At 53.3% G+C, this 14,648-nt stretch overlaps 2 protein-coding genes across 2 annotated transcripts; one reads left to right on the top strand and one right to left on the bottom strand.

The window, feature by feature from the left end:
- Positions 1–6,775: 6,775 nt before the first annotated feature.
- LOC119323978 (PAP-specific phosphatase HAL2-like) lies at positions 6,776–9,734 on the top strand. The gene is made up of 4 exons (XM_037597693.1): positions 6,776–7,437; positions 7,961–8,645; positions 8,903–9,268; positions 9,360–9,734. The coding sequence occupies exons 1-3, from the start codon at positions 7,017–7,019 to the stop codon at positions 9,204–9,206; spliced, it is 1,410 nt and encodes a 469-aa protein (XP_037453590.1). The 5' UTR covers positions 6,776–7,016; the 3' UTR covers positions 9,207–9,268; positions 9,360–9,734.
- A 100-nt stretch (positions 9,735–9,834) lies between these two features.
- LOC119323979 (kelch-like ECH-associated protein 1) lies at positions 9,835–11,348 on the bottom strand. The gene has a single exon (XM_037597694.1). It carries the CDS (start codon positions 11,300–11,302, stop codon positions 9,956–9,958), a length of 1,347 nt encoding a protein of 448 aa, XP_037453591.1. The 5' UTR covers positions 11,303–11,348; the 3' UTR covers positions 9,835–9,955.
- Between the last annotated feature and the right edge of the window lie 3,300 nt (positions 11,349–14,648).

Below are 14,648 nucleotides of genomic sequence, written 5' to 3'. Positions count from 1 at the left end.
ATTTCGCCCTTCCTCTTCGGAGATACACCTTTGAAGGACTCCGGTTGTGCTTTTCTTATAAAGTTCTCCCTCATGGATCTTGTAGGCTTTAGATCGCCGAACTATGAAGCGGGCCTCATTTTGGTCCTCGGGGAGTTCCTGCCTAGTTAAGTAGGCTAGGAATGGTTCCGTCCACGGGGCGATTACTGCCATTATTTCATGGGCTGAGGGTGTTATTTCATTTGCTGAGCCACCGACTGTGTCAGAATGTTCCGTGTTGGGTGGCGCGGTTGGTTCCGAGTTGCTATTTCCGGACTCCTCTTCCCATAGTACGGATGGCTTAAAGAGCCGCTCCAGGAAGATGTTTGGAGGGACGACATCGCATTTTGCGCCGATGCGTGCCAACACGTCGGCTGCCTGGTTATTATCCCGGGCTACATGGTGGAATTCGAGTCCTTCGAACCGAGCTGACATTTTTAAGACGACGTTACGATAGGCTGCCATTTTCGGATCCTTGGCGTCAAAGTCTCCATTTACTTGGGATATTGCGAGATTTGAATCCCCGCGCACCTCTAGGCGTTGAATACCCATGGAGATTGCCATCCGGAGGCCATGTAGAAGGGCCTTGTATTCGGCTGCATTGTTAGAGTCTGTGTACATTATCTGAAGTACGTATTGGACTGTGTCTCCGGTTGGGGACGTTAGTACGATGCCAGCCCCCAAGCCGGCCAACATTTTGGAGCCGTCGAAATGCATGATCCAATTGGAGTATGCGCCGTACTCTTTAGGGAGTTCGGCTTCGGTCCATTCGGCGATGAAGTCAGCCAAAACTTGCGACTTTATAGCTTGCCTTGGTTTGTAGGTTATGTCAAATGGTAAGAGCTCAATGGCCCATTTTGCAATCCTGCCCATCGCGTCGCGGTTGTTTATGATGTCGTTGAGGGGTACTTCGGAGGCCACTGTTATCGAGCACTCTTGAAAGTAGTGCCACAGCTTCCGGGATGCCATGAACACCGCGTACGCTATCTTTTGATAATGTGGATACTGGGACTTGCATGGGGTTAAGACAGTGGATACGTAGTACACTGGTTTTTGAAGAGGGAATTTGTGTCCTTCTGTTTCTCGTTCGACGACGAGCGCTGCGCTGACAACTTGATGTGTTGTCGCGATATATAATAACATTGGTTCGCCTAGGTTGGGCACGGCTAGGACCGGATTTGTTGCTAATATGGCCTTTATTTCTTCGAGTCCGGCCGTGGCAGCATCCGTCCACTCGAAGTGTTCGGTGCGCCGGAGGAGGCGGTAGAGAGGCAATGCCTTTTCTCCCAAACGGGAGATGAAGCGGCTTAGAGCCGCCATGCATCCAGTCAGTTTTTGTATTTGTTTGAGGTCTTTTGGGATATCCAGTTATGACAGAGCTCGGATCTTGGCTGGGTTTGCTTCAATTCCTCTACCGGATACAATGAAGCCCAAGAGCCTTCCGGCTAGTACGCCGAAAACGCATTTTTCCGGGTTGAGCTTAATGTCATATGCTCGGAGGTTGTCGAATGTGAGCCTCAAATCGTCTACTAGAGTTTCGACGTGTTTGGTCTTAACGACCACATCGTCTACGCATCCCTCCACTGTTTTGCCAATCTGGGTAGCCAGACATGTCTGAATCATGCACTGATATGTTGCGCCGGCGTTTTTAAGTCCGAAGGGCATTATGTTGAAGCAGAATGGTCCGTATGGAGTAATGAATGCCGTTGTGGCCTGGTCTGTTTCTGCCATCTTGATTTGATGGTATCCGGAGTATGCGTTGAGGAAACACAATGAATCGTGCCCCGCGGTAGCATCGATGATTTGGTCGATGCGGGGGAGGGGGAAAGGATCCTTTGGACATGCCTTATTAAGGTCTTTAAAATCCACACAAAGGCGCCAGGATTTGTCCTTTTTCGGTACCATTACCAGGTTTGCTAGCCAGTCCGGATGTTTTATATCTCTGATGAATCCAGCTTCTAATAGTTTGGCTAGCTCCTCTCCCATTGCCTGTCTTTTGGGTTCGGAAAATCGTCGAAGAGCCTGTTTGACTGGCTTGAATCCTTTTAGGATATTTAGGCTGTGCTCTGCCAGCCTGCGTGGGATTCCTGGCATATCTGAAGGGTGCCAGGCAAAAATTTCCCAATTTTCCCGAAGGAATTCTCGTAGTGCGGCTTCTACATCAGGGTTTAATTGTGCCCCAATGGAGGCCGTCTTTGTGGGGTCTGTTGGATGGACCTGGAATTTAACTATTTCGTTTGCTGGTTTAAAAAAGGTGGACTTAGATCTCTTATCGAGTATCACATCGTCCTTATTCACCGTGGAGCATAGTGCAGTGAGTTCTTCTGTCGCTAGGGATTCGGATAGTGCCTCTAGGGCTAGTGCGGCTGTCTTATTTTCAGCGCGGAGTGCTATATCCGGATCACTGACTAGAGTGATGATTCCATTGGGCCCGGGCATTTTGAGCTTCGTGTACCCGTAATGGGGTACGGCTTGGAAAATTGTGAATGCCTCTCGCCCTAATAGAGCTTGATATCCGCTGCTGAACGGGGCCACTTGGAACGTGATTTCTTCGGACCTGTAGTTGTCCAACGAGCCGAACACCACATCTAGTGTGATTTTTCCTGTGCAGCATACTTCCCGACTAGGGATTATTCCTCTAAAGGTTGTGCTGCTTCGCTCAATGCGGTTCCAGTCTATTTCCATTTTTTGGAGGGTTTCCTCGTAGATGAGGTTTAATCCGTTGCCGCCATCCATGAGTACCTTGGTGAGACGAAAGCCGTCCACTATTGGACTGAGGACCAATGCGGCTGGTGCTCGGGCTGTTCGGAATTTAGGTTCGTCGCTGGCATTGAAGGTGATAGTTGTGTTGCTCCATGGATTTGTTGTTGCTACTTGGTAGACTTCGGCGAGGCTGCAGATTGTTCGTTTCCGCATATTATTTGATGCGAAAGTCTCGAAGACTGTTAATACCGTACTGGTACTGTTGGGCTGGTTCTCCGGGGCTAGAAGCCCTTTGCCACTTTTGGCCACCTGCGTAGTATCCAACATGCTCGGAGGCTATGTGTTGGAGTGGCGCCTTCTGCATTATGGATTTTGCAGGGTCCGCTGAGCCATCCCTCCAGTACGGTTCCGTACCCTTTAGGGGGTTTTTGCTTTTTGGTTTTTGACCCAGGTGCTTGAGCATGGTGCACCCTTTTATTCCGGACTAAGGTTGTGTTCAGGGCCGGATTGTCCCAAAATCCAGTTTCGGTTTTCCAGGCACTCTCCATCGCACAGTATTTTCGTACTATGGTCGCCAAGTCGGCGAAGCGCGTGACCTCGCGACGACTTATGGCGTTCATGATTCCCTTGTCCGTGCAATTGTTGCAGAAAATAGAGATTGCGCTTTCCTCATGGCAGTCCTTTATACTATCCATAGCCAGGAGGAATCTGGCCCAGTAATGATGTACTGTTTCATCGGGCTCTTGCCGTATTTGAGATATATCGCTTGTGTTTGGGTGGGGGTGGAACTAAATTCGAAACCCCGCCCAATCTGAGGCTCAAAGGCCAATGAGTTTCCGGATTTGGAAGCTTGGATTGCTGCAGGTCGTCCAACGAATCTAGTCCGCTGTCTGACTTTAGGTTCAGTACTCGATTAACGTCCGTCCCTCCGCGGGAATCCGGCATGGAGGGATCGGGAATCCGGACATAACTGGTTTTTAACATAGAAGAAGAGTCACCGCGTTGTTCTTCTACCACAGCAACATGGTGGGTAGCCTGGGGAGAGTTAATTTCTCTCAGATCGGTTTTAAGCCCAATCTGATCGTAGTCTGTAGCGACTCCTAGGGCGGCGATGCGATCCAAGAGCTCGTTTATGGAAGAGAGCTCCATCGGATCCAGCTGCTCGGCGAATTCCGAGTTGATGCGAAGATCGCTTTTGATGACCCGAGAGGTCATTGTCGAAGCGGCGGCCGAACAGGCGGTCATAAGAAAATCACCTAGCCGGATAGCTTGACCGGCGGCCAAAGCTCCTTTGGCAATGGTACCGTCTTTAAAGACGGGAAGAGGCATCCTTCCTGATTGCGACGGCACAGAGGAACTCTCAATGAAAGCACCAATGTCGGTGTCAAAACCGGCGGATCTCAGGTAGGGGGTCCCGAACTGTGCGTCTAGGCGGATGGTAACAGGAGACAAGAGACACGATGTTTTACCCAGGTTCGGGCCCTCTTGATGGAGGTAAAACCCTACGTCCTGCTTGATTGATATTGATGATGTGGGTATTACAAGAGTAGATCTACCACGAGATCAAGGAGGCTAAACCCTAGAAGCTAGCCTATGGTATGATTGTTGTTATGACCTACGGACTAAAACCATCCGGTTTATATAGACACCGGAGAGGGCCAGGGTTACACAGAGTCGGTTACAATGGTAGGAGATCTATATATCTGTATCGCCAAGCTTGCCTTCCACGCCAAGGAAAGTCCCATCCGGACACGAGACGAAGTCTTCAATCTTGTATCTTCATAGTCTTGGAGTCCGGCCGATGATGGTAGTTCGGCTATCCGGACACCCCCTAATCCGGGACTCCCTCAGTAGCCCCCGAACCAGGCTTCAATGACGACGAGTCCGGCGCGTATATTGTCTTCGGCGTTGCAAGGCGGGTTCTCCTTCACATTTCATGTGCCTGCCGAATAGTGTCCGGCTTCCTTATAAATGTTGCGCTCCTTGGCTTCCACGTCCAATAATGGCCCTCTTCCACGTGTCGTATGAATGCGAAAAGCTAGGGTATTTTTGTGTTTTACCCCCTAGCCACGCGAATGAGCTGCCTATAAGAGAGGCAAGGATCTAGATCCAACTCACACCATCCTCCTTTTGCAAGTACTCATCGAAGCGCCTCTGACAAAAATCCATTCCATCATGGATAGTCGACGCGGCTCCTCCTCTCGCGCTCCCAGCCCTCAGCGAGGAGATTGGGGGAGATGCTCAGTTCCACACAGCGAGCTAGTGACGCTCCAAACCGAGGGATATCTTCCCCCAGCCTTCATGGTTCCGGTTCGAGCCGGACTGGCCACCTACAGGGGTGGAAAATAGGCGGAGAGCGTCCCCAATCCCTCCAAAGGAGAGCGGGTATGCTTCATCCCTTATCTAATAAGGGGACTCGGATTTCCCATACATCCGTTTCTCCGGGGGCTCCTGGAGTTCTATGGACTCCAGCTTCACCACCTTACACCTGCCTCCATTCTGCACATCGCGGGCTTTGTAGCTCTTTGCGAGCTGTTCTTGGGCGTTGAGCCCCATTTTGCGCCGTGGAAGAGATTGTTTTGCCTCGTACCCCGTTCTCACGAGGGGTCGATATATCAAGTGGGCGGAGCCGAAATATGGCGCATCGCCGGGACCGGATATCTATCCGGAACCCCTAAGAAGGCGTCCGAAGACTGGCCTTCAGAATGGTTTTATATGGAGGACGCCCCTCTGCCGGATCCAGTTCGAATCGGCCTCACGGAGTTCAGCAACGCTCCCTTGAAGAAACGCCTGAGTTGGCTCCCGCGGAGCCCTCAACGGGAAGATGATGGGAGCGTCCAATATCTGATGGGCCGGATAAGGTTACTGGCCCACTCCGGATTGACCATGATTGGAGTCATGGCCACGTGCATTATGCGAGGGGTGCAGCCGCTCCAATATAGGGGCCACCCCATGTGGAATTTCAACGGGGAGGATGACGCCACCCGTCATGGCCGCAAGGGGCCGGGATCGGCCGCCGATCTGGTGAAGATCCTGTCCGGCTTGTATAAGGGGGAGAAGGAGGACTTCCTCCGCGCGAGTCCATTGAATGGATTCTCCATGAATAACCCTCGGAGCTGGGTAAGCGGACGTTTATCTGTCCGATCCATATTCCCAAAGTCAAGTGTCTCACTTTGTGATTCTGACGCAGGAGCTGCGCCGGGACGTGGAGGGCATACATAGCCTGACTCCACAACCCGAGGATCCGGGACGATCCCTTGATCCGGCCTCCGAAGAGGATCCGGACATAAAGGTGGAGCTGATTGACGGGGTGTTCCACCAACTTAGCATGGACAATGCTCTAGTCGCCATTACGGCTGACTACCCCGGTTTATCTCCGGCTTCCCAGGTGACTACGACCGGAGTCCTGACACCATCATTTGATCCATGCTCATTTCTGACCATCATATACCAATGGTGCATCACAGGAGGCACCTTTAAGGCGGGAAGCCAAACCCGCGGCGGCTGACCAACAAGGGTCAGTTCGGCCCAGCAGGCGGAAGAGGAGTGCGGCGCGAATCGAAACATCGCCACAATAGTACGGCGCACCGCTGTTTTTAAAGGAAAGATCCCTAGGAGGTATATTAACGCTCATGATTTTCCCAGGAGGAAGAGCGCTCGCCGGACAGTGTCCGGAGAGGTTGCCAATCAAGCCTCCGCCGGCCATGCTCCAACGCGTGGTCCGGAAGGGGGGGCGAACACAAGGCATGAGTCGGATGCTCCTCCAACGGAGGATACCGACAGGCTGTCCGCCACCAGGTCTGTGGTGGAGAGCGCCATGAATCACAGGCACCGCCGGACGGTTCTTCGTGACGCGTGTTTCTCTCCGGAGGCACTGAATGCCTTTAATACGGGAGACGCGCACCTCCATGCCGCTTGAGATGGTCTAACCAGAGCCACGGAGCAGTATGCAAAAGACATACAGGTGAGGAATTTTAATAGTTATATATGCCAGTAGCCTCCGAGACTTAGAATAGTTAGAATAACTGATTTAAGGGTAGAGAATGATGGCATCATGGAGCTCGTCACCACCCACGGCATCGGCGCGGGGCCTGCGCCGCTCACCAGTCGCGGGCGGCGCCGGCTAACGGAAGGCGGGCGCAGAAGCATCTCGGAACGCCCGGGCTCCGGCTACTAGTACATATCGGATCGAAGCCGCGGGCCAAGAGCCAGCGAGCGAGCGCGCGCGGGGTAGGGTTCGGATTGATTGAGCCCGCGCCGTCTGTTTTTTTCTGGGGGCTCTGGCGCCGCCGGCCATGGGCGGCCTCCGCCTCTCCGCCTGGGCGGCCGCGCCCTCCCCCTGCCCCTCCTCCGCCACGGCGCGGGGCTTCCCGCGGTCCCCGTCGGACTGGCGCGGGTTGCGTGGGCGCCGCGGCCGCAGCCGCTGCGCCCCGTCGTCCCCGCCCTCGGCGTCGCCCGCGCTGTCTCTCGGCGCGGCCGGCCGGCTCCGGGTCGGGGCGGACCGCGAGTGGCTGTGGGACTGCCGCGGCGGCGGCCTCGGGGGAGGAGGAGGGGGCAAGAAGGACTACGCCAAGGAGATGGAGGCGGCGGTGCGCGTCGTCCAGGTCGCCTGCACGCTGTGCCAGCGGGTGCAGGACTCGCTCCTCCTTGCGGACCCCGGCTCCGGCTCTGGCGGCGTCCACTCCAAGCTCGACCGTTCTCCGGTCACCGTCGCCGGTTCGTACTGTCACTCTTGAGTATTACCACTAGTAGCATTCAGTGTTCAAAACATTTCATTACACACCCTGAATACAGTTAGCAGCCAAGTTAGTCAAACTTGAACTCTGCTGTATTGTAAACTTATATTACTATTAGAGCGAGTCTAGATGCCTGAACGGGATGCTGCTTAGTAAGATTATTGGTGTTGAGTGTTGACTTTTGAATTGTGCAAGTGTGGTAATCCTTTTTCCCCGTTCGATAAATAAGACTGCGCGTTTGCACTGGTATACTGGTTCGCCTGTTACAGTACTGATAGTGGGCTGCAAATGCAATTCAGCTTGCAGCCTCGCACTGAAATATAGTGGGTGTTTCAAGTTCCAACGTATCAAGAATGGCCCATATATGAATATTATGCAACAAATTTTGTCTACCCGTGACGTCACTGAGTACCCGGAGCTAAATGTATAAACATTATTATGCTATAAATTGGGTCTATGTGGTGGTTAGTTCCTAATAAATCCATCTGTATTCCTTATGCCAGATTGGGGCGTGCAAGCGACAGTGAGCTGGCTACTCTCAGATTGCTTTGGTGATGAAAATGTGTCAATCGTAGCAGAGGAAGATGATAAGACACTGTCTAGTAGCGACGGCACGGCTTTGCTTGAGTCTGTTGTCGCTGCAGTTAATGGTTGCCTGGTTGAAGCTCCAAAGTATGGGCTGAGATCCCCGGAGAAAGACCTCGGGCCTCATGATGTTCTTCAAGCTATACGGAAGTGCAGCTCTACCGGAGGTCCAAAAGGAAGATTTTGGGTGCTTGATCCTGTGGATGGCACGCTTGGTTTTGTGCGTGGGGACCAATACGCTATTGCCCTCGCCTTAATTGAAGACGGGGAAGTTGTACTCGGTGTTCTCGGGTGCCCAAATTATCCAATGAAGAAGGAATGGCTCAACTACCACCAACGGTACTACAGGTTGATGTCTAAGGTTGCTCCCCCTACATCAGGATCCTGGAACAAGGGTTGCGTGATGTATGCTCATAAAGGATGTGGCCAAGCTTGGATGCAGCCATTGGTTCATGACTTTGGTATGCTTAGTTGGCATAACTCAAGGGAGGTTCAAGTATCATCCGTCAGTGATCCAGTTTCAGCAACATTCTGTGAACCTGTTGAGAAAGCCAACTCGAGCCATTCTTTCACTGCCGGACTTGCCCATAGTGTAGGCTTAAGGTCAGTTCTTAATTTCACTGTCTATGTGGTACTTTTATTAACCATGATAATATTATTTCACTAGAGTGCAGAATTTATTTTATAGATTTACATGTGGTAGTTGGCATATGGTACTGCTGAATAGTAAATACTTTACATGGCCATTAGAATGAAGTGGTGGTAGCATTTTATTCTTGTCCCGTGTCATCTGCATGCGGGTTGCAAGTTTTGGCTTTTGGGTGCTGGTTATTGATTATTTTTTTGTGCTTGTTTTCCAGAAACCAGCCTCTGCGTGTGTACAGCATGGTGAAATATGCTGCAATAGCACGAGGTGATGCAGAAATCTTCATGAAATTTGCTAGAGCTGGATACAAGGAGAAGATATGGGATCATGCCGCAGGGGTGGTCATCATTCAAGAGGCTGGTGGAGTGGTAACGGATGCCGGAGGTTGCCCGTTGGACTTCTCCAGGGGTGTTTACTTGGAGGGTTTGGACAGAGGCATAATAGCTTGTTCCGGAGCGTTGCTTCATCGGAGAATTTTGCAAGCTGTTGATGCAAGTTGGAACTCATCAACGCTGTAATGCAAGCAACCCAAACCCTTGCAGTCAGACAGATGGCCTGATGCTGGTCATAGCATGCAAGAGTGAGTTTAGAAAGAACTTTTGCTCTGTTTTTATCAACCTCTGAACTAAAATTGGTCTGCCTCTGACCTTCCGATGTCTGTTTATTTACAGGTAACCCGACTCATTTTGGTATGAAGAATTAGTCTCCAGTATTCAATTAACGTTGAAATAGTGGAGCGTGTAGTAACCATAGCTTGTCTGCTCATAAACAATCTGCAGCACAAGATCGACGAACACCGTCATTTGTTCGCCAAGAGCATCTGTAAAGATGTTTACTGGCTATTTTGATGGTTTGTATCATCCGTTTTTCCCTCGGGCATAACTCATACGCTCCTTGGGTTGATGGCACGTCGACTAAATCACCGGTCATGAGCAGTTTGCTGAGCCTGATAACTCGAATCCCTGAACCTTCGATAAGCTGATCTCATGATGCATTGGCTGCAAATTTTCGCCTCTATATTATTATTATGCCTTCAGTTCTTCTCATTTTCCAGATGCTTGCGTTTCCTTGCACTCATATTAATGTATATAAAGTATATCAATCTCATGTGTATATATTCTCCATTGTCCACTCCACAAAGAAAGGAAAAATACAGTCACACGAATTTACCACAACAGCACAAGTAGCAATTTTTTTCATGGTAATAAAAACCATGATACAGACGGACTGACTGTGTGTACTGGACTGGACTGAGGCCTGCAAGTGATCAGCTGGAGAGCTGCACGGAGCAGCACTGGCTGAAGAGCTCCTTGCTGCCGTCCTCCACGTTGTTGTCATGGTCCATCTTGGGCTGGAAGCTGCTCCACGCCGGCGCCAGCCCCGGCGCGGCGCTGGTGTCGTAGCTGTGCACCAGCGAGACCGTCCTGAAGCTCTCGTCGTCGTCGCCGGCGATCTCGTACCCGGCGAGGAAGAAGAGCCGCGTCCCGACCACGGCCATGGTGAGGTACAGCTGCTGCGCCGATGGCGGCAGGTTGCTGGCGAGCAGCGCCAGGTCTGATAGTGCTGAGTGGTCCATGACGCTCCAGATGTTGAGCTCGCCGTCGTAGACCTCGACGTGGCCCTTCCAGCTGTTGAGGCAGTCGCCGGAGCTGAAGAGCCGGCCGGCCACCGCCACGATCTGGTTGGGCGGCACGTCCAGCTGCCACATCCCCGGGATGATCTCCCACACGCCGCGGGCGCAGTTGAACACCTCGGCGGAGCTCCGCTCCAGCGCCGACGACTGCGCCTCCCCGGGCGCGGCCGCCGGCGTGGTGCTCTCGGCGAAGCCGCCCACCACGTGGAACCCGCCCTGCCACGTCACGCCCACGCACTTGTACCGCAGCGTGCTCATGTCCGGGAGCGGCGACCAGCGGCCGGTCTCCGGGTCGTACACCTCGGCGGCGGCCGTGCCCCGCGCGCCGGAGAGGGAGCAGAGCCCGCCGGCGACGCAGATCCTGCCGCGGCACGGCGCGCACGCGAAGTCGACGCGCGGGACCAGCAGCGGCGCGCAGCAGCGCCACTCCCCGCGGCGCACGTCGTAGCGGAGCACGTCGGCGCGCACGCCCACGTCCGTGTCGCGGTAGTCGCCGCCGGCCGCGGCCTCCCGGCGGCAGAGGCGGCCGCCGATGACGTAGACGGACTCGGCGACCGCGACGACGGCGAAGCCCTTGAGCACGTGGCCGTGGGGCACCCCCGGGAGGCCGCCGACGCGGCGCCACGTGTTGGCGCCCGGCTCGTAGCACTCGAGGCTGTTGGACGCGCCGTGCGCGAAGCAGGCGTATATCCTCACCTCGCCGCCGCCGCCGCCATGGTTGTCGTTGCCGGCGCCGGTGCCGCTGCTGCCGGTGCTGGACAGCGAGGGCGAGGTGGCCACGTCGCCTTCCAGGGACCCCATGGCGATCTCAATCACTTGTCGACGCGCTCGCTGCTCATCACCGCGACCAACCAGGGGAGTTGCAAGGAGGACGCGTGGCCTATATATAGGCGGGCGGGGGGAGCGCTGGGCCGCGTCCATGGCGGGCGGCGGACGGATCGAAGCATGGGGAGAGTGTTGGTCATTGGAAACTCCGGCCATGTCCAACGTAGCGTAAGCCGAGCTGCTAGAAGGCCTGTCTTGTTGCTGGAATGAGACGGCGGCACCCTTCGAGAGGACGGACGCCCGACGAAAGGGACGGGCGCCGTTTGACGAACAGTGCCGTGATCGCGTCCACGTGCCGTCCCGTTTTGTCAACGTGAATCGAACATGCGTCATTGCGTCATGCGTGCGCGAATTTTGGTATAGTCACGGGTAAACCCGCGCAACCGTCGGGCCGGGACCTTCATTTCTCAAGCCCGAGCCTGGCCCGAAGCCCGAAATACTTTGTTTTTAAGCCTGAGCCCGACCCAAAATCAAGCCCGAAGCCTAAAAGCCTGGCCCGAACGTTGTTTTTTAGTGTACGCAAGTGCAAGCCCAGCTCGAAATACAGAAATAGAGAAGCCTGGGCCCAGCCCGAACTATCTTCCGGATGGATGGAGTTGTTTTGTGTTGATCCTTAATCAATTGTCATCATTCCCCTTACTCCAAGTACCCGCACTTTATTCCCCTTACTCACCCCTTCACGGCACTGGATGTGGCCAAGGTGTTCATGCAGGAGATTTATAAGTTACACATGTTGCTATTAGGTATCATAGAAGACCGAGATCACATCTTCACCAGCCAAGTGTGGCAGAAACTATTCCACCTGTGTCATACCGAGTTGAACATGACCTCTTCCTATCACCCGCAAACGGATGGACAGACAAAGAGAGTCAATCAGTGTCTCGAGACATACTTGTGCTACTCAGTGCACTCGTGTCCACGGAATTTGGCTAAATGGTTGGCCTTAGCTGGATACTGGTATAACTCCTGCTTCCACTCGGCTCTCGGACAGACCCCATTCGAGGTAATCTACGAGCATTTGCCAAGAGATTTTGGCATTTCCCAAGTGGAAGATGACACTTTGCCAGACCTAGCAGCATGGCTCAAACAGTGAGAATTTCTGATGGAACATTTGCAGCAGCTGCTGAAGAAAGCCCAAGACACGGTGAAGGCTCAAGCTGATAAATATCGCACGAACGTATCTTTTGAAGTTGGTGATGCGGTGTTATTCAAACTACAACCGTTCATTCAGACTTTCATGGCCCGTCGTCCGTTTCAGAAGCTTGCATTCAGGTACTACAGAAAGTACACGCACAGTTCAAACCAAGATTGGAGCATCAACATACCGTTTGAATCTGCCACCAACTAGCAAGATACATGTTGTGGTTCATGTTTCTCTGCTCAAGCGTGCAGAGGGCGCCACCATGCTGGTAAGTGCCGATCTACCACCTACTAACACTTTTCTACACGCTCAACACACTGCGGCCTGTATCTTGGACCGACAAGCAAGGTGTAGCGCAACCTTGCATCTTGGTGTAGTGGGAGGACATCCCTGCATCGCTGGCGACTTGGGAGGATCCCCAACAACTACAACAGACATTTCCCACAATGCCGCCTTGGGGGCAAGGCGGCTTACAATGAGGGAAGAATGTCACGACTACTACCGTGTGCCACAGCCACTACGAGGACACTAACGCAATGGGCCCACGTGATAGCAAGAAGGGCGATGAGAGAGAGAGAGAGAGAGAGAGAGAGAGAGAGAGAGAGAGAGAGAGAGAGAGAGAGAGAGAGAGATGTAGGGTAGAACCCTAGTGGCCCGATATTTCACGATTGGAGGGGATTCCATGAAGAACACGAAGAACACGAGAGGAAAACACGAGGGAAACACAAGAGAATCACTCAACCAAATAAGATTCGATTACACATGCGCTAGATCCTCGAAACACAAAGAGATACACGATCCACGGTCAACTAGGGACGATACACGTAGCACGATCTTCTCCGTGAGGAGGTCTTGAGGTTCTTCCCGTGATGGGGTCTGAATCCGCTTGGGGGATCTTCTCCGAGGAGGCGCAATCTCCGAGGAGAAGGTAACCAAGTGGATGAGCAAAGCTCTCACACAAAAATGAGCTAATCCTTTGCTAACCCTAGAAAAGAGGAGGTGGAGTCGTTTATATAGGAGTTGGGGGCGAAGGGGTACATGGGCCTCGACCCAACATCATGCACGCAGGCACTGTCCGGATGATCTGGGTGTCGGTCCGGATGATCCAGGCTTCGGGGGTCCGGATGATCCGGGTCGGTGTCCGGATCGTCCGGCTGTGTCGGGGCTGCTGCGGGTGGTCTGGATGTCCGGATCCTGGCCCGGACGTCCGGGTGTGTCCGGATGATCCGGGACTGGGTCCGGATGATCCGGCTTCAAGGAGGCCGATTCTGTTGGCTTCGGGTGCGCTAGCCGGATCGTCCGGGCCGGGTTCCGGATCGTCCGGGCTGGGGCCGGATCGTCCGGACGGCGGTCCAGATCATCCGGGCTTCTGCTGATTTGCCCTTCTTCTTCTTCGACTTCGCGTCCATCTTCTCCTTCTGATCCACCTTGCTCCTTAGCTTCTCCAAGGTACCTGAGTATGCAAAGTGTCTCCGTTTGAGGTAGTAACCATGTCTCATGTTCATCGAAGTGGAGTTGTGAGAGGAGAGATGTCACCTCGGTTTCGAGAGCTCTCGCGCGTGCTCGAGTCATGGGTCCACTAGGCACTTGGTGAGACGATGATAGGTCCATGGGGATGACCTTGGGATGCTCCGCATCATCTCCCCTCCCTTGGGAAAGATCCGACCTCGGATCGAAATCTTCATCACCATGGTAGGGAGAGAGATCGTTGACGTTGAAGATGTCGCTCACGGAGTACTTGTCGCGTGGGATGTCGATCTTGTAGGCGTTGTTGTTGTAGCGTGCTAGCACCTTGAAGGGTCCATCGGCTCGTGGTAGAAGTTATGACTTGCGTTCGTTAGGGAAGCGGTCCTTGCGAAGGTGTAGCCACACAAGATCTCCAATGTTGAATATAATGGGTTGCTTGTTGACGTTGAGCTTGGTCGCGAGTCATTGTACTTGGCGCTCGATGGTGTGCCTTGTATCTTCATGCATCTTCTTGAGGTGGTTCACTCGGGTGCTCGCGTCCATGTTGATGCGCTCTTGTAGTGGTAGAGGAAGAATGTCCAATGGGGACAACGGGTTGAAGCCGTAGACGACCTCGAAAGGGGACTTGCCGGTAGTTGAATGTCTTGCATGGTTGTAGGCGTACTCGGCGATAGGTAGGAACTCCTCCCACTCCTTGATGTTCTTCTTTATCAACACGCATAGTAGAGTGGAGAGTGTACGGTTCGTCACCTCCGTTTGGCCGTCAGTTTGTGGGTGGTATTCCGAAGAGAATAGGAGCTTGATTCCGAGCTTGGCGCATAAGGTCTTCCAAAAGTAGCTTAGGAACTTGACGTCGCGGTCTGAGACAATCATCTTTGGCACTCCATGTAGGTG

Source organism: Triticum dicoccoides, chromosome 6B, assembly GCF_002162155.2.
Source record: "Triticum dicoccoides isolate Atlit2015 ecotype Zavitan chromosome 6B, WEW_v2.0, whole genome shotgun sequence".
NCBI lineage: Eukaryota > Viridiplantae > Streptophyta > Magnoliopsida > Poales > Poaceae > Triticum > Triticum dicoccoides.
The sequence above is the reverse complement of the archived record's forward strand: the minus strand, read 5'-3'. Positions and strand labels throughout refer to the sequence as shown.